Raw genomic sequence first — 23,425 nt, forward strand, 5'->3', positions numbered from 1 at the left:
AGCACATTTCTCTCATACCTCTCTGAACCCTCTTGTAGCAATATGGACTGAACTAGGGCCAATGATTCATAGGCTTCTCTACCTGAAGTGCTGGCTACATGTCCTTTTCAAGAGGACTATATAAGCAACATTCAGCATTTTCAAACTCTGGGTCACATTTTTGTACAATGGATGCCCTGTGTCCTGAATCTTTTACATTTTCTTATTTAATGTGTGCTGTCTAATAGAGTTGTTATCAGACATGTCTCTACAAAGCAGAATAGTTGGGGGAAGGTGAACTCACAGTGATTGGTTGCCAGAGAGAATTAAAGGGTTGGCATTTATCTGTTTAATTGTTAATATATTCAGATTGCCAAAACTACAATTTCTTTCTCATTTTCAAAGCATTAGTCCTGACTCCTGAAAACCCCTTTAAAGGGAATCTGTCACCTGCTTTTACCATTTAAGCTGGCACCATCGCTATGTTCACTAAAGTACCTTATTTCCAGCAGTCTTCTTTTTACTTTATTTCATTTTGTCCTTTTGATATAAAAGCCCTTTTTATGATATGTTAATGAGGCTCCAAGGTGCCCAGAGGGGCGTTTTTTTCCCTCTCCGGTGCCCAGTGACACCCCCCTGCAGTGCCCAAGAACGCCTCCTGATCCTGAAACAACCTCCCACAGCCCCGGCAAACTGTTCCGCCCCCTCCCACACGTCATCGTCTACCTTCTAGAAATGCCCCGTCCTTCTTCCTGTCTGCAGCCAGAAAACTCGCTCAGGTGCAGTCCCGCCTGCGCCTGCGCGATCATAAACCTCCTCAGGGCAACAGCGCTCAGGTTACATCACTGGGCTCGGCGCATGCCCAGTGAGACTTTTGAGGCTGTTGCCCTCAGGAGCTTGATGATTGCGCAGGTGCAGGCCGCAGGCGGTACTGTGCCTGAGCGAGTTTTCTGGCCGCAGACAGGAAGAAGGACGGGGCATTTCTAGAAGGTAGACGATGACGTGGGGAGGGGGCGGAACAGTTTGCCGGGGCTGTGGGAGGTTATTTGAGGATCAGGAGGCGTTCTTGGGCACTGCAGGGGGGCATCACTGGGCACCAGAGAGGGAAAAAAATGTCCCTCTGGGCACCTTGGAGCCTCTTTAACATATCATAAAAAGGGCTTTTATATCAAAAGGACAAAACAAAATAAAGTAAAAAGAAGACTGCTGGAAATAAGGTACTTTAGTGAACATAGCGATGGTGAAAGCTTAAAATGGTAAAAGCAGGTGACAGATTCCCTTTAATGTTTAGAATATTTTTATTTTTAATAGCTTTAGGTGATCGGTGGAACCATGGAATACATTTTCTAGATACTCTTGTTGTGTTTGTGTTGTATTTTGATACCACAGGCAGTGTTTCCATGCTTAGAGTGGGGCAGTATCTAAGAACTACAGAGCAATATCTGAGTGCTTCAGTATTTATGCTGAAGGATTAATTCATTTGAGAAAAGATAGTCTGTAAGCTTCCATGAATTCTTTTACTGTGTATTAATGTCACCAATAAAGTGTGAAATATGTTGTCATTTCCAGTCACTGACTAGAAGAAGCAGGTGTCTTGAACCTCCTTTAATGACTGACGCCTTCAAGGTTTACTAATCGTATGGAGCAGTGTTTTATTAATGTTACTTTATACTTCCGACATCATAAACTCACACATGAAGACATCTATTTCTAACACGTCCTACACAAGTCCTATGTTTTGCTTATGACACATAAAGGGATTTTCCATGACTTACCTACCAATGATCTATCCTTAGGATAAGTTATCACTGTCAGATCATTTATACAAAAAAATGACACATGCCGTCCTGATTTTTGAAGTAAGGTGGCCTTTGGAGGACAATAATCATGAAATGGCACTCCAATAAAGTCTGCTTAAAGGAGTTTTCTGCTTACACTAAATAAATAAATAACACAAGCATTCAATCTACTTGATTTTATAAGTCAGGTGATAAAGTTCTGAGTGTATTTTGACTCCTCCAGCATAATTGTGATCTGTGACCCACATCCAGTATTTTCAACCCAGCGCAAGACTCATAGGTCTCTGCTTTTACTTCCCCGCATAGCTGGAACATCACAGATCCAAGCCTGCTTGAAGCCCCCTGGAAGAACCCCACCCAAAGATACACAGCGTCATTGTCAACATCACAGAGTAGGTTCCAGGAAAACAAGCAGAACACCACCCTAAGAGGCAAGATCATTTTCATGTTGTGTCAACAGAGCAGAACCTTACAAGCCTTGCCATGTCCCAGAAGTCGATGTGATGTCATTAGGATAGGCAACCCACACAGCAGAAAATGTCAGGTGACCGCAATGGAGTGCAAGAAAAAGGGGCATTACAGAATATAACGTGTTCTTTCCTGTCAATTGATGCTGGAAATTGCCAGAATATTCTTTAAATTTAGTTAAAAAAATTATTAATGGGAATTTCATAGAAGTTCCAGGTAAAATAGATTATTTATGTTCATGAATGATTAGACTCACTCTTAATACAGTGGGATGTTTCGGTGATACGAGTCTGTGGCTAAGCGTAAGCAGCATGGAGCAGTTAGAGCACTTTTCCCACTCAAGTGAGCTCTGGAAACCCCCTTTAATACAAAGTTATGTGAAATAAAATCAACTTGCTGTTTGAATGCTTGTGTTCTTTCACAGTAAGACGATGATGCTCCTTGTCTGCCATTCCTTTACGTATATTTTCACACTACTGAAACTGTTATTTTTAAGTGAAGTGTTTTTGGCGGAAGCTGTGAGTCGTCAGTCTCACTCTCAATTCACTGATAATATCTCTGCCTCCTACCACTCTCTGCCTTCATACAGATTTATCAGTGCATTGAAAGTGAGTGATCAGTACAGGAGGCAAGAGGAGGAGAGGAGTCTGATAAGTGGAGAAAGGAGCATTTTTCTGTCAGTCATAATGCAAAGGATCTTATCTTTGCTTTTCCTGTTAATTATGAAAGCTTGGCTATAATTTAAAGTGCACTTTAACATGTTTTATGGAATTCTGGGGGAGATTTATCAAGATCGGCATGTGTTATGCTGATCTTGATATCCCCTACTTCGCAAGAGGATGCGTTTTAGCCTACATGCACATGACCGTATGTGTTTTGCGGTCCACAAATCGCGGATCCGCAAAAAAAACGGATAGCGTCCGTATGGCATTCAATTTTTTTGCAGATCGATTGTAAAAATGCCTATCCTTGTCTGCAAAACAGACAAGAATAGGACATATTCTATTTTTTTTTGCGGGGCTACGGAACAGAGCAACAGGAGTGCTGTCCGCATCTTTTGTGGCCCCATTGAAGTGAATGGGTCCACACCCGAGCAACAGAAAATGCGGCTCGGATGCGGAACCAAACTACGTTCGTGTGCATGTAGCCTTATGACGAGAGAAGGCTCATACCTGTTGTAGATTTCGGTCAATTACTGCTGGAAATTGGCATAAATGATGATGAAATATGATGGGCCTGATGGCCACACTCATGCCCTGCCCCTACCACACCCCTTTTTAGAAACTAGCAGTTTGTCACTTTTTTATGCCACAAAACAGACGTAAGGAGATATATATCTCCCCCTTGGTTCCATGTAGAACCATGTTTGTATTCCAACACTGATTACATCAAAACTTCCAGCATGTTGGATGTAATTACACTGACGAGCAAAAGGGTAACAATGTTTTGAAATTTTCAACATTTCGACATTGTTACTGTTTTGCTCCTAAAATTCGAATTTTTTCGTAAATCCACCTTTGACTTTCTGAATCCATCTGGGCATGCTCTTGATCAGATTCAAGCATGTCTCCTCCAAAATCTGTTCCCTGGTGTCTTCTACACGTTCCTAATATTGGTGCGTACTGGTTGACCCAATTGGGTACGAATACAGCTTTTTCTTCAACTTTACACACAAGTGTTCGATTGGATTGATGTCTGGGCCAATCCAGCACCACTACTTTATTGCTATTTAACCATTTCTTCACCAATTTCGACGTATGCTTCAGGTTGTTGTCCTGCTGGAACACTATGTTGTCCTTTCCATACCTATAGTACTCTAGTGTACAAAGTAACTTGTACAGTTCCTTCAATTTCTTGATCTGTTAGCCCTCTTTTCCATTCAAGACCCATTTGCAGCCATCAGAGACCAGTCTATTGACTTTTGTCATATCGCTTCTAATCACCCATTTCCAATCTTCTACTATACACTGTTCATACTTTTTTTGAAAACTCGAGCTGACACTTCTTATGACGATATTTAAGTCGAAGCTTCTTCACCTTTTTCAGGCCACCATTCCATACTTGTGTAATGTTTGTTGCACTGTGCTTGCATGGACATCTGTAATCTCACTATTACAAAGCATACAAACCACCTCCACTGCCGTGTTTGTCGCACCAGAACTGATAGACCTTTTGATGAGCCAACTCGTTGACTCCGATATTTTGCCTGGATGTCCACCTCTTGGCTTTGGAATGGATTTCATTTCATATTCTTCCAACTGTCATGGCTCTCACATGATGCAGTTTGAAAATTTTCTTGGTCGAATTACCGCTATCAATGAGCTGGATGATGCCATTTCTCTTTTTTATTGGGAAATCTTCATCAGGGCTGCTCCTGGATTCAAACCAGTGACCTTTCGCTTGGGAATCAACCTAATAAAATACTGAGCTATTAGGGAATGTGAGAACAGGTTGTAATTTGTAGTGAAGAAGAAGAAATAGTTGCAAGTCCAATTTATGTATGAGATAGCCAAGATGATTGCCTATAAAATGATGGTAGTCTCACGTTCAAAGCTGTAGTGTATAGTGAGATATGAAGCCTGAAAGTCAAACGTTCAAAACATTTTTATCCTTTTGCTCATCGGTGGAGTTGGGATACTGTAATCACAACAACTTTGTTCCTTCATTTTTGAAAAGCAATATAAAGAAAGGGTTAAAGGGGTTGTCTCACGTCAGCAAATGGCATTCATCATGTACAGAAAGTTTATACAAGGCACGTACTAATGTATTGTGATTGTCCATATTGCCTCCTTTGCTGGTTTGATTCACTTTTTCATTGCATTATACACTGTTTGTTTCCAGGCGTTATGACCACCAGGGGCGTAGCTATAGGGGGTGCAGAGGTAGCAGTCGCTACCAGGCCCAGGAGCCTGAGGGGGCCCAAAGACCCTTGTGCCACATAAGACACTGGCATTATAGAAAGTGCATACTGGTCAATTTACACATCTGGCTGGAGGGAAGGGGTTAGGTTAAGAATTTGGCATGAGGGGGTGCCCTTTCAATGTTTGCCTCAGGCAGCAGGAAGGCTATGTGCTCCCCTGCCCCTTGCCAACAAGCACTGAGGGACGGGGGCCCAAGCTGAACTCTTGCACCAGGGCCCATGAGCTTTTAGCTACGCCCCTGATGACCACCCTGCATTCCAGATGCAGTGCCACACTATAGGAAAACTCATGGGCGCCTTTTCCTATAGTGTGCAAGCATATCCACAGCAGCTGGATTACAGGGTGGCTGTAACCCTAGGAAGCAGGCTTTATATAATGTGATGGAAAAATAAATCAAGCCAGAAAAGGAGGCAATATAGATAATCACAATACATTAGTAAGTGCCTTATATAAACTTTATCTACATGATAAATGCCATTTGCTGAAGTAAGACAACCCCTTATAGATAGAGGAGGCTGCTCTATTCTGAGACCTCACTTCTAGACCAGGTTGGATAGTAATTTTAAATAGTGTTGGACGCGAATATTCGAATCGCGAAAATTAATCGCGAATATCGGCACTTTGGAATTTCAAATATCCTAGATTTTTTTTCCATCGGTAACCTCCCTTCTTGCTTGCAATGTCTTTTTCTGAGCTTAGCAACATCCCTAGCAACCAATAGAAAAGTTGCCTACCCCTTACTATATAAGAAACTCCCCAGCAGCCATTTTCTACAGTTTTATGGAGTTCTGAGAGAGACAGCAGTGTCATTGCTGTGCTCTGTGCTTTCCTGTGTCATTACATAAGATAGTTAGTTAGCTTATACACTGCTCAAAATAAAGGGAACACTTAAACAACACAATGTAACTTCAAGTCAATCACACTTCTGTGAAATCAAACTGTCCACTTAGGAAGCAACACTGAGTGACAATCAATTTCACATGCTGTTGTGAAAATGGGATAGACAACAGGTGGAAATTATAGGCAATTAGCAAGACACCCCCAATAAAGGAGTGGTTATGCAGGTGGTGACCACAGACCACTTCTCAGTTCCTATGCTTCCTGGTTGATGTTTTGGTCACTTTTGAATGCTGGCGGTGCTTTCACTCTAGTGGTAGCATGAGACAGAGTCTACAACCCACACAAGTGGCTCAGGTAGTGCAGCTTATCCAGGATGGCACATCAATGCGAGCTGTGGCAAGAAGGTTTGCTGTGTCGGTCAGCATAGTGTCCAGAGCATGGAGGCGCTACCAGGAGACAGGCCAGTACATCAGGAGATGTGGAGGAGGCCGTAGGAGGGCAACAACCCAGCAGCAGGACCGCTACCTCCGCCTTTGTGCAAGGAGGAACAGGAGGAGCACTGCCAGAGCCCTGCAAAATGACCTCCAGCAGGCCACAAATGTTCATGTGTCTGCTCAAACGGTCAGAAACAGACTCCATGAGGGTGATATGAGGGCCCGACGTCCACAGGTGGGGGTTGTGCTTACAGTCCAACACCGTGCAGGACGTTTGGCGTTTGTCAGAGAACATCAAGATTGGCAAATTCGCCACTGGTGCCCTGTGCTCTTCACAGATGAAAGCAGGTTCACACTGAGCACATGTGACAGACGTGACAGAGTCTGGAGACGCCGTGGAGAACGTTCTGCTGCCTGCAACATCCTCCAGCATGACCGGTTTGGCATTGGGTCAGTAATGGTGTGGGGTGGCATTTCTTTGGAGGGCCGCACAGCCCTTCATGTGCTCGCCAGAGGTAGCCTGACTGCCATTAGGTACCGAGATGAGATCCTCAGACCCCTTGTGAGACCATATGCTGGTGCGGTTGGCCCTGGGTTCCTCCTAATGCAAGACAATGCTAGACCTCATGTGGCTGGAGTGTGTCAGCAGTTCCTGCAAGACGAAGGCATTGATGCTATGGACTGGCCCGCCCGTTCCCCAGACCTGAATCCAATTGAGCACATCTGGAACATCATGTCTCGCTCTATCCACCAACGTCATGTTGCACCACAGACTGTCCAGGAGTTGGCAGATGCTTTAGTCCAGGTCTGGGAGGAGATCCCTCAAGAGACCATCCGCCACCTCATCAGGAGCATGCACAGGCGTTGTACGGAGGTCATACAGGCAGGCACGTGGAGGCCACACACACTACTGAGCCTCATTTTGACTTGTTTTAAGGACATTACATCAAAGTTGGATCAGCCTGTAGTGTGTTTTTCCACTTTAATTTTGAGTGTGACTCCAAATCCAGACCTCCATGGGTTAAAAAATTTGATTTCCATTTTTTTTATTTTTGTGTGATTTTGTTGTCAGCACATTCAACTATGTAAAGAACAAAGTATTTTAGAAGAATATTTAATTAATTCAGATCTAGGATGTGTTATTTTTGTGTTCCCTTTATTTTTTTGAGCAGTGTATATATAATACAGATAGTTAGTGGGAGATAGTCAGTGTAGGTTATATCCTGATATAGTGTAGCTGATAGGTTCCAGTGCAGGGTGTTAGGTAGTGTGATAGGTTCTGCTGTCCATGCATACATGCAGACCTGCTAAAATGGGAAGTTTCACGTATTGCGCCAAAATATTTGCATCATTAGTGCAGATTAGCGCAATCGCAAATATTTTGGAGCACTCTAACTCCATATAAAGCCATTTTTAATGTTCTGCCGTGTCAACCATTTTCTCCAGTCTCAGGAAACTTCCAGCAGCTTGGAAAATGTAGCAAAAGGGACCCACGCCTGTATTTCACGCACATTACGCAAATATTACATTGCCGATTTTCGCAGTCAAGAAAATAATCTCGAATTCGCAAATATACGATGAATATTTGCCCAAATATTCGTGAAATATCACGAATTCGAATATAGCCCCTGCCGCTCATCACTAATTCTAAAGAGCGTCTCTGACTCTGTAGAATTTGTCCTGTCCCGCATTACACAGACGGCTCATTCATCTGAATGGGAAATGTGCAATGCTTAATCCTACACATGATGGTGCTGCCGGGAAACTGAAGACAAACTGACAGGTTTCCCCACAAATTACTGCTGTTTGCTGGATAGTCGCAACAGTGGGACCCTTTGTGATCAGCTTATCATCAAAGGACCTGTCTGACAAGTAGGGGGAGCAGACCACCAATTTAACACATCATTTAGCATTGTTCAAATGTACTCTGTAGAACATAAATGTAGATAGATAGATAGATAGATGGAAAGACATTGTTGTCATCTTCAGGCTCTTTTAATAAGACAGCACACTGTCTACTGCAGCCTGAACCTGATAAATGAAGGCCAGAGAACATATGCATGAGGGTGACTTGGTAACGAGACACTGTAGATATTCCAGCTCCATGTCACTTGTAACCCTTGGTTCTTTTTATAGCCATAGTTAATGTCTGACTCCCACATCTGTCTTTCTTTCTGAGAGCAAACAAGGTGGGAGTTTTTAGGAAGGTCACATTACCCAGTTAGGTTTTCATAGAGTTTTCATTTTGATTCTTATAATGAATAATTTGTCATAAACCTATGTACTATAATGAAATAGCTGAAGTTGGGCAATTGCACTGTGCAGCAGTGTATACAGTGAGCACATACTGTATTTGGCTATTAGTATATACTGTACATCAGCTGCAATATGATTGTGTAGTGCTGTATGTACAGGGTGGGCCATTTATATGGATACACCTTAATAAAATGGGAATAGTTGGTGATATTAACTTCCTGTTTGTGGCACATTAGTATATGTGAGGGGGGAAACTTTTCAAGATGGGTGGTGACCATGGCGGCCATTTTGAAGTTGGCCATTTTGAATCCAACTTTTGTTTTTTCAATAGGAAGAGGGTCATTTGACACATCAAACTTATTGGGAATTTCACAAGAAAAACAATGGTGTGCTTGGTTTTAACGAAACTTTATTCTTTCATGAGTTATTTACAAGTTTCTGACCACTTACAAAATGTGTTCAATGTGCTGCCCATTGTGTTGGATTGTCAATGCAACCCTCTTCTCCCACTCTTCACACACTGATAGCAACACCGCAGGAGAAATGCTAGCACAGGCTTCCAATATCCGTAGTTTCAGGTACTGCACATCTCGTATCATCTGAAGGCAATCGTCTATGCTGTGAAGATACGAGATGTGCAGCACCTGAAACTACGGATACTGGAAGCCTGTGCTAGCATTTCATCTGTGGTGTTGCTATCAGTGTGTGAAGAGTGGGAGAAGAGGGTTGCATTGACCCTCTTCCTATTGAAAAAACAAAAGTTGGATTCAAAATGGCCGACTTCAAAATGGCCGCCATGGTCACCACCCATCTTGAAAAGTTTCCCCCCTCACATATACTAATGTGCCACAAACAGGAAGTTAATATCACCAACCATTTCCATTTTATTAAAGTGTATCCATATTAATGGCCCACCCTGTATATTAAAATGTAATAGAAACATAATTATCCTGGTTTATTTAAAAAAAAATAATACTGTATCATTTATGAAATGTGTAATTAGTAAAGACTAAGGATATACATGAAAGAACGTTGCATATTTTTGTTCTTAAGGCTACTTTCACACTTGCGTTTGGTGCGGATCCATCATGGATCTGCACAAATGCATCTGTTCAGATAATACAACCGCATGCATCCGTTCAGAATGGATCTGTTTGTATTATCTTTAACATAGCCAAAATGGATCCGTCTTGAACAACATTAAAAGTCAATAGGGGGCGGATCAGTTTTCTTTTGTGCCATATTGTGTCAGTGAAAACGGATCCGTCCCCATTGACTTACATTGTGTGTCAGGACGGGCCGTTTGGCTCAGTTTCGTCAGACGGACACCAAAATGCTACAAGCAGCGTTTTGGTGTCCGCCTCCAAAGTGGAGGAGGAGGAACGGAGCCAAACTGAGCCAAACTGATGCATTCTGAGTGGATCCTTATCCATTCAGAATGCATTAACGGCAAAATCCAAAATCATGGAGGTGAACATGCTGGATGTGGAGGTCCTGGGCTGGTGTGGTTACACGTGGTCTGTGGTTGTGAGGCCGGTTGGATGTACTGCCAAATTCTCTGAAACTCCTTTGGAGACGGCTTATGGTAGAGAAATGAACATTCATTGCACGGGCAGCAGCTCTGGTAGACATTCCTGCAGTCAGCATGCCAATTGCAATCTCCCTCAAACGTTGCGACTTCTGTGGCATTGTGCTGTGTGATCAAACTGCACATTTCAGAGTGGCCTTTCATTGTGGGCAGTCTAAAGCACACCTGTGCAATATTCATGCTGTCTAATCAGCACCTTGATATGCCACACCTGTGAGGTGGGATGGATTATCTCGGCAAAGGAGAAGTGCTCACTAACACAGATTTAGACAGATTTGTGAACAATATTTGAAAGTAATGGGTCTTTTGTGTATGTAGAAAATGTTTTAGATCTTTGAGGTCAGCTCATGCAAAAGGGGAGCAAAACCGAAAGTGTTGTGTTTATATTTTTGCTCAGTGTAAAAAAGAGGGTGTGGGTGGGAGTGGGGCTGTTTTAAGTGTAGAAAATGGTCTAAAGGAAGCTGGCTTACATTTAGACTGGCGCTGGCTGTGCCGAAGTTATGTAGAGGCCGGCGCCTCTACATAACTTTGGCGGATCCACTGCAAGCTATAGGGGTTTATTAAGACCGGCGTCTAAAATGCTGGTCTTAATAAATGACCCCCCCCCCCCCCCAAGTTCCTATTTCTGGAACTCACACTTATTGGATGGATAAGGCCTCTTTTACACGGGCGAGATTTCCGCGCGGGTGCAATGCATGAGGTGAACGCATTGCACCCGCACTGAATCCGGACCCATTCATTTCTATGGGGCTGTGCACATGAGCGGTGATTTTCACGCATCACTTGTGCGTTGCGTGAAAATCGCAGCATGCTCTATATTGTGCATTTTGTACGCAACGCAGGCCCCATAGAAGTGAATGCAGCTGCGTGAAAATCGGCAAAGTCTATTCACTGTATTATTTTCCCTTATAACATGGTTATAAGGGAAAATATTAGCATTCTTTAATGCAGAATGCTAAGTAGAAGGTCAATTGAGGGTTAATTCTTTTTTTTTTTATTAACTCACCTCCTCCAATTGATCGCGTAGCTGCCATTCTCCTGTTCTTTCTTCAGGACCTGTGGTGACATCACTGTGCTCATCACATGATACATCATGATGGACCATGTGATGAGCTCAGTGACGTCAACACAGGTCTTTTGACAGGTCCTGAAGAAAGAACAGGAGAATGGCAGCTACGCAATCAATTGGAGGAGGTGAGTTAATTTTTATTTATTTTTTTAACCCTCAATTGACCTTCTACTAAGCATTCTGTATTAAAGAATGCTATTATTTTCCCTTATAACCATGTTATAAGGGAAAATAATGAATTTTTCAGAATACTGAACCCAAACCTGAACTTCTGTAAAGAAGTCTTGGTTCGGGTCTGGGTACCGAACATGCCGATTTTTCTCACGCGCGTGCAAAACGCATTAAACCGCTTTGCACTCGCGGGGAAAAATCCTGCATGTTCCTGCAATGCACCTGCCTCTTTTCCCGCAACGCACCCGCAACGCCCGTGTGAACCCAGCCTAAGGGTCACATGACCCCAATCATCAGTCCTGGGTTCAATCTTTTGCAGAAACAGTCGAGCACTGCTTTCTGTAACTTACGGGTTGTGCACAAAGGACATACATGTAACTCAGACTCAATAAACCCAGAGTCATAGGCACCTATTCTACAATTAAAAGTTAAACAAAGGATTGTGTTACTAAATAATTCATGAAATATGTATGACAATAAAAGGTTCAGCCTTCATTTGTCCCAGTTGAATGCTTGAATATATAATTTTAATGTCAATTGAATATATGTTGCTATAGACCATGGATAGGCACTAAGGAGCATCACTAAAATGGAAATTCTTACTATGTTTTGGCACTAAGGCAGTATCAATACTGTGTGGGAGATATAAAGGGGATTGGATGGGATTAGAGGCATGGCTTGTAAAAACAAACAAACAAAAAAAAAATTGCCACTATGCGCCACTGGTGTTGTCCCTCATTATATTTTTTTCAGCACGGACTTTCATCCGACAGCAGACCCAGGTATGTGCGTGAGTAGCCCTGCTATAAACATTTAGTAATAAATATGTTTGATCTGTGTACAATTTGTTGTTTCAATTATGATTGTTTTCAAGAAAAATTTAAATGTTTCTTTATATCCATAGATCATCAATGATCAAGTCACAAGTGAAAAGAAGAAAAATGCTTCCTTGAGTTTGAAGGGAACAAAGTCCTTGAAGAAAAAGAAGCCACCGGATGCAGGTATGTTCCAATGTAAATCACAGGTATAAGTAAGGTGTGAAAACCCAGGTCACCTTGTCACCATCTACTGTATCTACAAAGCTGTGTAACCAACCATTAACCTACAGATGGGAATATTAAGGCTACATGCACACAACCATATGTATTTTGCAGTCTGTAAATCGCAGATCTGCAAATTATGTATATTAGCCATGTGCATGTCGCAACTTCTTTGTAGAAACAGACAAGAATTGGACATCACAGAAACAGCACACGAATGACATCCCATAGAAATGAATAGGTCCACATGCAATCCGCAAAAGATGCATATCGGGCGCGGACTGAAAATATGGTCATGTGCATGAGGCCAAATCCACATGAGTTTGGTTTCCTTTTTATTCAGTATTTTGATAGTAATTCAGTATTATTCCACATGCATTCATTTCAAGGTGGTGCTAACTTGAAGAACAATGTTATATTTGCTGCTAACAAGAATGCTACATTTCCTTCCTTCTCAAGTCCTGTAAATAAAAAGGCATGTATAGAAAAAAACAGTACTGAGCAATGTTCCAGTGCAGCATTGTAATATAATATCATTAGTTAACGTCTAATATTTTTCTGAGCCTTCTACTATTATTTTATTTCAGTTTCTGTTTATAATTTGCATTTTATTTTACAGTTACATACTGTAGTACAGTTGAAAATGAAATATATCCATCAGCTGTTTTTATTTAACAGTTTTAACAGTTTTTTTTTATTATTATAACAGTTTTTTTTATTTATTATAGCAGTAAAAAGTTAAAGCAGAGGACGTATACTCAAATGATGTAATCAGAGCCCAGTAGATGTCAGTGTTACTTTATTTTCTGATTTACCAGTTATTTAATCTTGCAATTTCTACAGGTAAGGCTACATTCACACATCCGTGGTGTGTTGCGGACCCGCAAATTGCGGGTCCGCAACACACCAGCCCGTCGCCCCCATAGAAATGCCTATTCTTGTCCGCAAGCTGCGGACAAGAATAGGACATGCTCTATCTTTTTGCGGAGCTGCGGACCCAAAATCGGGGCCGCGCTCCGCAATTGCGGCTGCAGACAGCACACTGTGTGCTGTCCGCATCCATTCCGTCCCCATAGAGAATGAATGGGTCCGCACCCATTCCGCAAAATTGCGGAAAGGATGCAGACCCATTTTGCGGACGTGTGAATGGAGCCTTATGCTAAACAGATACCTGTTCTAGTATGAGAAAATAGCTTTCATCTCTAAGTGCTGCATTGGCTTTTTAAGCTTGGTGATGCTTTAAATGTTGTTTTTGGTGTTTGCTAATGCTAGTGACTACTTGAAAACAAGCCTTTGGTCAAATGCTTTAAAGAGGACCTGTCAGCTCTTCTGATATCTGTTTTAGTATATATTGTGGGGTTTCGCTCTGGTAGATAGGGTAAGCGGACGCAGTACAGAGGCAAAAGACAAGTTTTTAACGCAAAACTTCAGTGTTTATTCACACTTGAGGCAAATACACAAAACAATGCGTTACTTTGCAGTCTTGGTGTTTACTTCGCACACAATGAAAAGTACATCTTGGTGTTACTTCACACAAATTGGAAAGTTCATATAAGACAAGTCACCTTGATGTCAGTTCTGCCTCCAGCAGTCCACGGCAGGCTTTAGGAGGCCTGTTTCCTCGGCCCATGGGTCTCAGGCCTCCAACCTGGCACCAAGCCTCAGATCCCAACACAGAGATCCTGCTGCTGAGCCCAGCTGCCTATTTAAGGACAGCCAGGTGCTGCCAAAAACCCAGACCGGCAATTAAAATCCAGTCCGGTATTTGACCCCACCTGGCCGTAAATAATCCCAGCAGCACATGCTGGGAGGAAAATACCTGTTTTCCTAGACCATTCCCCTCACTGTGTCACAATATACATATAGAAAATGAATAAAAATAACAATTCTGGAACATTATCCTTCCTAGAAATGTATGAAAAAATTGACAATGCGTTTTTTTTCCTATACAGTCTGACACTGTCCAGTTGGTGTTGACAATGTCAGACCGTTTACAGGAGGAATGGTAACACCAAGTTGTTAAAGGGAGTCTGTCACCTAATCTGAGCATTTTAGACCACTAAGATCAGGTTATAGAATCTTTGACCCTCGAGATCATGAAAAAAACACTTTTTAAACTTATGCAAATGAGCTTCGGCAAGTGCCCAGGGACAGCGTTACTGCCGCAAGTGCCCAGGCTGCTCGCCGATGTGCCCAGAAAAACACACCTCTTTCAGCCCTCTGGCCCGCCCTTGTTCGCTGTTATTACCTCCTCCTCCGCCTCCAGCCGGCAGAAGTCACAAGCGGCACCAGAGGACGGTGAGCCGGCAAGTCTCAGCACAGCTGTCTTTAGTTGGCCGACGCATGCGCAATATGAATAGCTGTTCCTCTGCCCATAATGGACAGAGCAGCGTGCATCTGCGGGCCAACCGTGGAGCGGTGCACGGGCGAGATCTGGAAGGCAGAGGAGAAGGTAATAATAGGTCAGAGGGCTAAAAAGAGGTGTGTTTTTCTGGGCACATCGCCGAGGGGCCTGGGCACTTACGGCAGTAACGCCGCCCCTGGGCACTTGTTGAAGCTCATTTGCATAAGTTTAAAAAGTGTATTTTTCATGATCTTGATGAGGGACACAGAAAAAAAAGGTACCATTGTAATTAGGGCCAAAGAGTTTATAACCTGATCTGAGCGGTCTAAAAAGCTCAGATTAGGTGACAGACTCCCTTTAAAGGGTTTTTCAGGGGTTAAAATATTGATACATATCCTAATGATAGGTCATCAATCAGCTGTTAGAAGAGGCCGTAGCACTCCAACATATTGGGGATAGGTCATCAATATTGTACTCCCAGTCCCCCCCCCACACACACACCTTTAAAGTGGTTCTCCAGGATTTAAATATTGATGACCTATCCTCAGGAAAGATGAAGACGATAAGTGGGTTCACAGCCCCCAATTATAAAAACAACAACTGGGTGCTACACTGCCATACTTGTTAATAATCCAGAAACAGTGGCGCAGCTAGAAATGACTGGGCCCCACAGCATATTTTTGAATGGGGCCCCCCTCCCCCAGCAATTTTTTTGCAACCCCTTCCTTTCATGCCGCCCCCATTCCTAGCCAGGATTGTGGCTAGTAAAGATCGCTCTCTCAGACCAGGCTATTCCATCCTTTTTCTACACTGTCTATACTGTCACTTGATATAATTTCATTGTGTAATACTGTTGAGGGAGCCCTGACAAAATCTTTTAGTCCTCCTCCTCCTGGATGGGCCCCTTCGGGGTCAGGGCCCCAAAGCAGCCGCTTCCCCTGCTTCCCCTATAGTTACACCCCTGTCCAGAAACACCAAAAGAGAAAATAGTAGGCAATAGAGGTGAGCACTCCAAAATCCAATATATTTATATAAATGATTATACCTTTATTAAATATCATATATACATACCACATATAAGAAACACCATAAAACCAATAAGACACACTAGGGGGTTGCCATAATACGCAGCCCCCCACTCCCTATCCCCCAGGCACACAAATCAATACTAGCAGGTCTGCACAAAAAATTCATATAGCAAAGAATGACAGCATGAAGCAAATCTAGGAAATTGTAAAGTATATTACACATAAACCTGTAATGTAGAGAACCCAGCAGTGCAACCTCAGCCGGGGGAGGGAAAGAACACTCTATCCTCAGGAAAGGTCATCAATATAATATGGGGGGAAATCCAACTCTTGGCGCTCACCGCAGCTCTAGTGAGTGCCATGGCCTCCTTGCAGCTTATCAAGCACAGCGTCGTCCATTTGATAGCTGCTGTGCTTTTTATCACAGCTCAGCCCCATCCATTTGAATGTGGTGTCACATGCGGTAAGAAGAGGCCTAAGCACTCACGAAGTGCTGCAGCCACTTTGTACAGCTGATCGGTGTGAGGCCTGGGAGTCGGAACCCTGAGGATAGGCTATCATAAGCCAGAAAACCCTTTTAATATATTCATATATGTACAGGAGGAATAACAGATGGATGGCACAGTGCTCTGTTCTAATACTCCTAACATACAGTGTACATAGCACGTTACAGACATTATCAACACTTGCTGTCCCCAGTGGGGCTCCCAATCTAAATTCCCTATCAATGTCATTGGAGTGTGGGAGGGAACACTCACAAATGCGGGAAGAACATACAAACTCCATGCAGATGTCATCCTTGGTCAGATTTGAATCCAGGACGGCAAAGTACCAGTACTAACTACTGAGCTATTGTGCTGCCCAGATATATACTTTAATAGATTTCTCAGGAAAGCTGACCAATTCTATTTAGATGCATACTAATCAGACCTGCTATTATACGCTTGCTGTCCTATCATTGCTTTTAGAGCGATCTGTCCAAAACACGCAGTCCTGCAGCTATAAAGAAAAGGTCCAAAAACTCAATAGAGAAAATGCTGAAAAGGCATCTGTTATACTCGTTGAGAAACGGTCTCCTGAAATAAAGGAAGAAGAGAACTTTATATCAATAGATATTCCAAACACAAATGCTGGTGCTATTGCTGAAGGTGGCTCTCCTGTTATTTATTGTGTTAAAGAAGATGAGCTACCCATGTGTGCGAGTGATAAACCGGTTCCAGCATTGCCAGAGGTCTGTAGCACAGCAGAGGCTGAAGAGGAAATACTCGACAGTACTGATGAGAACAAAGAAGAAGGCAATCTTCTCATTGTAGTATCTGATGATGAAACAAATGCACAAATAGAAAAAAGATATGATGAGCACAAAGTGGGACATGAAATTATTTCTCAACAGAAAGAGGATGATAATGTCCATAATAGTACATTGGATGAAGAAATAAAAACTGTGCATGACTCCTCAGAGTCACTAGCATCAGAAGATCTACTCCTAACCATGAGTGATTCTGACACATCTGATCGCCTTTCTCCATGCCTAGTGTTTAAAGACACTGAACAAGAAACCACTGCAATAGAAAGGTAAGGAACAACTGTATCCCCATAACTATTATTTAGCTTGAGTGCAATTTGTTTCAGTTTATTGTGAAGGGCATCTTCAGATTTGTACCTATGAAACTGGCTGACCTGTTGCATGTGCGCTTGGTAGCTGAAGGGATCTGTGTTGGTCCCATGTTCATAGGTGCCCACGTTGCTGAGAAAAATGATGCTTTAATATATGCAAATGAGCCTCTAGGAGCAATGGGGGTGTTGCTATTACTCCTAGAAGCTTTCCTCTCTCTTCAACTGCTGCTCCCTCTGCACTTTGATTGACAGGGCCAGGCAGTGAAAAGGTCATCACATCGGCCCTGTCAATCTCAGTGCAGAGGGCAGAGAGAGATAAGCATCTAGGTGTAACACTAACGCCCCGTTGCTCCTAGAGGTTCATTTGTATATATTAAAACATAATTTTTCTCAGCAATGCCGACACACATGAACTTGAGCCCAACACAGATGCCTTCAGCTGCCAAGCGCAGATGCGACAAGGTCAGCCAGTTTCATAGGTACAAATCTGCTAACAGATGCCCTTTAAATAATATATCCACATTGGAGCTGCATTTTCCACAAAATGTTAGGAAATTGTTTTTAGAAAAACTTCTTATACAGTATATTTTCATTAGTAGATATGATCATCTCTCTTAGTAACAAGGACCACATGCAGCTCAGAATGGCAAACAGGTGAATCCCCCAGTGGGCGCACCCTTTCTTCCCTCAGAGCACACCCTGATGTAAGGGTGCCTGCCTGATGGTAGTCGGGGTGCCTTTAACCCCTTAAGGACTTGGCCCTATTTCACCTTCTGGACTTGGCCATTTTTTGCAAATCTGACCAGTGTCACTTTAAGTCCTGAAAACTTTAAAACGCTTTGACTTATCCAGGCCATTCTGAGATAGTTTTTTCGACACATATTGTACTTCATGACACTGGTAAAATTAAGTAAAAAAATAATCATTTTTATTTATAAAAAAATACCAAATTTACCAAAAATTTGTAAAACATTGCAAATTTCCAAGTTTCAATTTCTCTACTTCTATAATACATAGTAATACCTCCAAAAATAGTTATTACTTTACATTCTCCATATGTCTCCTTCATGTTTGGATCATTTTGGGAATGATATTTTATTTTTTGGGAATGTTACAAGGCTTAGAAGTTTAGAAGCAAATCTTGAAATTTTTCAGAAATTTTCACAAACCCAACTTTTAGGGACCAGTTCAGGTCTGAAGTCACTTTGCGAGGCTTACATAATAGAAATTACCCAAAAACGACCCCATTCTACAAACTACACCCCTCAAGGTATTCAAAACTGATTTTACAAACTTTGTTAACCCTTTAGGTGTTCCACAAGAATTAATGGAAAATAGAGATACAATTTCAAAATTTCACATTTTTGGCAGATTTTCCATTTTAATAATTTTTTTCCAGTTACAAAGCAAGGGTTAACAGCCAAACCAAACTCAATATTTATGGCCCTGATTCTGTAGTTTACAGAAACACCCCATATGTGGTCGTAAACTACTGTACGGGCACACGGCAGGGCGCAGAAGGAAAGGAATGCCATACGGTTTTTGGAAGGCAGATTTTGCTGGACTGTTTTTTTGACACCATGTCCCATTTGAAGCCCCCCTGATGCACCCCTAGGGTAGAAACTCCATAAAAGTGACCCCATCTAAGAAACTACACCCCTCAAGGTATTCAAAACTGATTTTACAAATGTCGTTAACCCTTTAGGTCAGGGGTACTCAACTAGTTTTATTAAAGGTCCACATACCAGGGTCTGCAGTCAGGTGAAGGTCCGAGCTGAACGCCAACAGTAAAGATGCCATGCGATCATGTGATACATGCGCGTGGGGCGCTCTGACGTTATAGTGGAGCGCCCCGGGTAAGTCCCAGAATTAGTAATGGCCACATTAGTGCCCCAGTAAGAATAATGTCCCCATTAGTGCCCCCAGTAAGAGTATTGCCCCCATTAGTGCCCCCCTTCTCTGCTTTTGCAAAAAATAAAAAATATTTTGCATTCACCTGGCTGCGGTGAACATTCGCTGCTGACTGCAAGCTCAGGACCGGTGCTCCAACGTGATGACGTCTTGTGGGTCCTGTCCTGAGCTTCTAGTCAGCAGGGAGTGTTCTCCACAGCGTGAGCAAATGGAGGTGGAGGTACCGTAATACAGTGTTTCCCAACCAGTGTGCCTCCAGCTGTTGCAAAACTACAACTCCCAGCATCCCAGCATGCCCGCACAGCCAAAGGCTGTCCAGGCATTCTGGGAGTTGTAGTTTTGCAACAGCTGGAGGCACACTGGTTGGGAAACACTGCCGTAATATATATTTTTTTTTACTAGCACAAGTAGCGGTGGAGGTAAAGGCTGTACTAATGGGCGTTCCATGATGGAAGCGCTCATTAGTAAGGGTACTTTCACACTTGCAGCAGGACGGATCCGACAGGCTGCTCACCCTGTCAGATCCATCTTGCCACTACTTTTGCCGTGCCGCTGCTCTGTGCCCATCGACTATAATGGGGATGGGGGCAGAGTTACGGCGCAGCACGGTGAGAGGCCGCCAGACAAAGTACTACATGTCCGACTTTTTCGTCTGGCGGCCCCCTCAATATAATAAACATTGGTGGCGCAGTGCGCCCCCCCTCAAAATAACAAACATTGGTGGCGCAGTGCGCCCCCCCCATCACCCCGATATAATAAACATTGGTGGCGCAGTGCGCCCCCCCTTAATATAATAAACATTGGTGGCGCAGTGCGCCCCCCCTCAAAATAATAAACATTGGTGGCGCAGTGCGCCCCCCCATCACCCCAATATAATAAACATTGGTGGCGCAGTGTGCCCCCCAATATAATAAACATTGGTGGCGCAGTGGGCAGTGCCAATGAGGGTTAAAAAATTATTTACTCACCTCCTCCAGTTGATCGCGTAACTGCCGGTCTCCAGTTCTTCTTTCTTCAGGACCTGTGGTGACATCACTGAGCTCATCACATGATCCATCACCATGGTAATGGGCCATGTGATGAGCTCAGTGACGTCACCACAGGTCCTGAAGAAAGAAGTAAGAACTGGAGACCGGTAGTTACGCGATCAACTGGAGGAGGTGAGTTAATTTTCTTTTATTATTTTTAACCCTCATTGGCACCTCCCACTGAGCCACCAATGTTTATTATAACGGGGAAAGGGGGGGGGCGCACTGCGCCACCAATGTTTCTTATACTGGGGGGGGCGCACTGTGCCACCAACGTTTCTTATACTAGGGGGGGGGCGCACTGTGCCACCAACGTTTCTTATACAAATACAGGAGGCGGGTGCCGGCACCCGACCTTTGTGACAGGGGGCTGCGATCAGCTACAATTAACCCCTCAGGTACCGCACCTGAAGGGTTAACTCAACTGCAGCTGATCGCAGCTCCCTGTCACAGAGGTCGGGTGCCGGCTATTTGATTCCAGCACCCGCCTCCTGTATTTGTAATACAGGTCAGTTATCTTCATTGGTGGCGCAGTGGCCACAGCCCCTCCCCTCCTCCTCCTGCCTCTTCTTATTGGCAGCGGCGGGGACAGCAGCAGCACAGGGGGGAGGGAGAGACTCCTCCTGCGCTGCTGAGAACGATCATCTCCTGTGCCCGCCGCTGTATTGAGCAGAGCTGCCAGAGTGTGCAGGAGGAGGAGCGCTACATGTGGAGGAAGCCCTGTCTCACTGCGCTGTGGGACAGGCGGAAGTGCGCCGGTAAGCTCCTCCTCCTGCACGGCACAGTGTGCAGGAGAGGAGCAGCGCTCTGAAGAATGGCCGGGGTCCGGACAACTGGCGGCCGCGGTCCGTATTTGGACCGCGGTCCGCCAGTTGAGTACCCCTGCTTTAGGTGTTCCCCAAGAATTAATGGAATATAGAGATACAATTTCAAAGTTTCACTTTTTTGGCAGATTTTCCATTTTAATATTTTTTTTCCAGTTACAAAGCAAGGGTTAACAGCAAAACAAAACTCAATATTTATGGCCCTGATTCTGTAGTTTACAGAAACACCCCATATGTGGTCATAAACTACTGTACGGGCACACGACAGGGCGCAGAAGGAAAGGAATGCCATTCGATTTTTGGAAGGCAAATTTTGCTGGACTGGTTTTTTTGACACCATGTCCCATTTGAAGCCCCCCTGATGCACCCCTAGAGTAGAAACTCCATAAAAGTGACCCCATGTAAGAAACTACACCCCTCAAGGTATTCAAAACAGATTTTACAAACGTTGTTAACCCTTTAGGTTTTCCACAAGAGTTATTGGCAAATGGAGATGAAATTTCAGAATTTTAATTTTTGGACAAATTTTCCATTTTAATCCATTTTTACCAGTAACAAAGCAAGGGTTAACAGCCAAACAAAACTCAATATTTATGGCCCTGATTCTGTAGTTTATAGAAACACCCCATATGTGGTCGTAAACAGCTGTACGGGCACAAGGCAGGGCGCAGAAGGAAAGGAATACCATACGGTTTTTGGAAGGCAGATTTTGCTGGACTGTTTTTTTTGACACCATGTCCCATTTGAAGCCCCTCAGATGCACCCCTAGAGTAGAAACTCCAAAAAAGTGGCCCCATTTTAGAAACTACGGGATAGGGTGGCAGTATTGTTAGTACTAGTTTAGGGTACATATGATTTTTGTTTGCTCTATATTACACTTTTTGTGAGGCAAGATAACAAGAAATAGCTGTTTTGGGACCTTTTTATTTTTTGTTATTTACAACATTCATCTGACAGGTTAAATCATGTGATATTTTTATAGACCAGGTTGTCACGGATGCGGCGATACCTAATATGTATACTTTTTTTTATTTATGTAAGTTTTACACAATGATTTCTTTTTTAAAGAAAAAAAATAATGTTTTAGGCCCCTTTCACATGGGCGAGTATTCCGCGCAGATGCGATACGTGAGTTGATTGCATTGCACCCGCACGGAATCCTGACCTATTCATTTCTATGGGGCTGTGCACATGAGCAGTGATTTTCACGCATCACTTATGCGCTGCGTGAAAATCGCAGAATGCTCTATATTCTGCGTTTTCCACGCAACGCAGGCCCCATAGAAGTGAATGGAGCTGTGTGAAAATCGCAAGCATCCGCAAGCAAGTGCGGATGCGGTGCGATTTTCGCGCACGGTTGCTAGGAGATGATCGGGATGGAGACCCGATCATTATTATTTTCCTTTATAACATGGTTATAAGGGAAAATAATAGCATTCTGAATACAGAATGCATAGTAAAATAGGGCTGGAGGGGTTAAAAAAAATAAAATATTAAACTCACCTTAGTCCACTTGATCGCGCAGCCCGGCTTCTCTTCTGTCTCCTTCTTTGCTGATTGCAGGAAAAGAACCTGTGGTGACGTCACTCCGGTCAACACATGATCCATCACATGATCTTTTACCATGGTGATGGATCATGTGATGGACCATTTGTCTCCATATTCTGAGCCATAGTTTTTTTATTTTTTGGGCGATTGTCTCAGGTAGGGGCTAATTTTTTGCGGGATCAGGTGACGGTTAGATTGGTACTATATTGGTGGGCAAACGCCTTTTTGATCGCTTGCTGTTCTTTTTGTGATGTAAGGTGACAAAAATTGTTTATTTAGCACAGTTTTTATTTTTTATTTTTTACGGTGTTCATCTGAGGGGTTAGGTCATGTGATAGGTTTATAGAGCCGGTCGATACGGACGCGGCGATACCTAATATGTATATTTTTTTTTTCCCTATTTTTCACAAAAAAAAATTTACGTTATTTGGGGAAAATGACGTTTTTGTTTATTTTTACTTGAAACTTTAAATTTTTTGGGGGGGAAACTTTCTTTTGTAAAAAAAAAATTCACTTTATTTTTTGAACTTGAACTTTTGGAGGTCTAAACCTTTACAATG

At 43.1% G+C, this 23,425-nt stretch overlaps 1 protein-coding gene across 2 annotated transcripts in view; it reads left to right on the forward strand.

Annotated features, from left to right (window-relative positions):
- MYLK4 (myosin light chain kinase family member 4) overlaps nucleotides 1–23,425 on the forward strand; it is a 260,581-nt gene that overhangs the window by 155,301 nt on the left and 81,855 nt on the right. For both annotated transcript variants that reach the window (XM_040431984.1, XM_040431983.1), the window contains exons 3-4: nucleotides 12,430–12,526; nucleotides 16,906–17,512. In XM_040431984.1, the coding sequence (XP_040287918.1) occupies nucleotides 12,430–12,526; nucleotides 16,906–17,512 (704 nt within the window). The remainder of the gene's footprint in view (nucleotides 1–12,429; nucleotides 12,527–16,905; nucleotides 17,513–23,425) is intronic.

This window comes from Bufo bufo, chromosome 5 (assembly GCF_905171765.1).
Source record: "Bufo bufo chromosome 5, aBufBuf1.1, whole genome shotgun sequence".
Classification (NCBI taxonomy): Eukaryota; Metazoa; Chordata; class Amphibia; order Anura; family Bufonidae; genus Bufo; species Bufo bufo.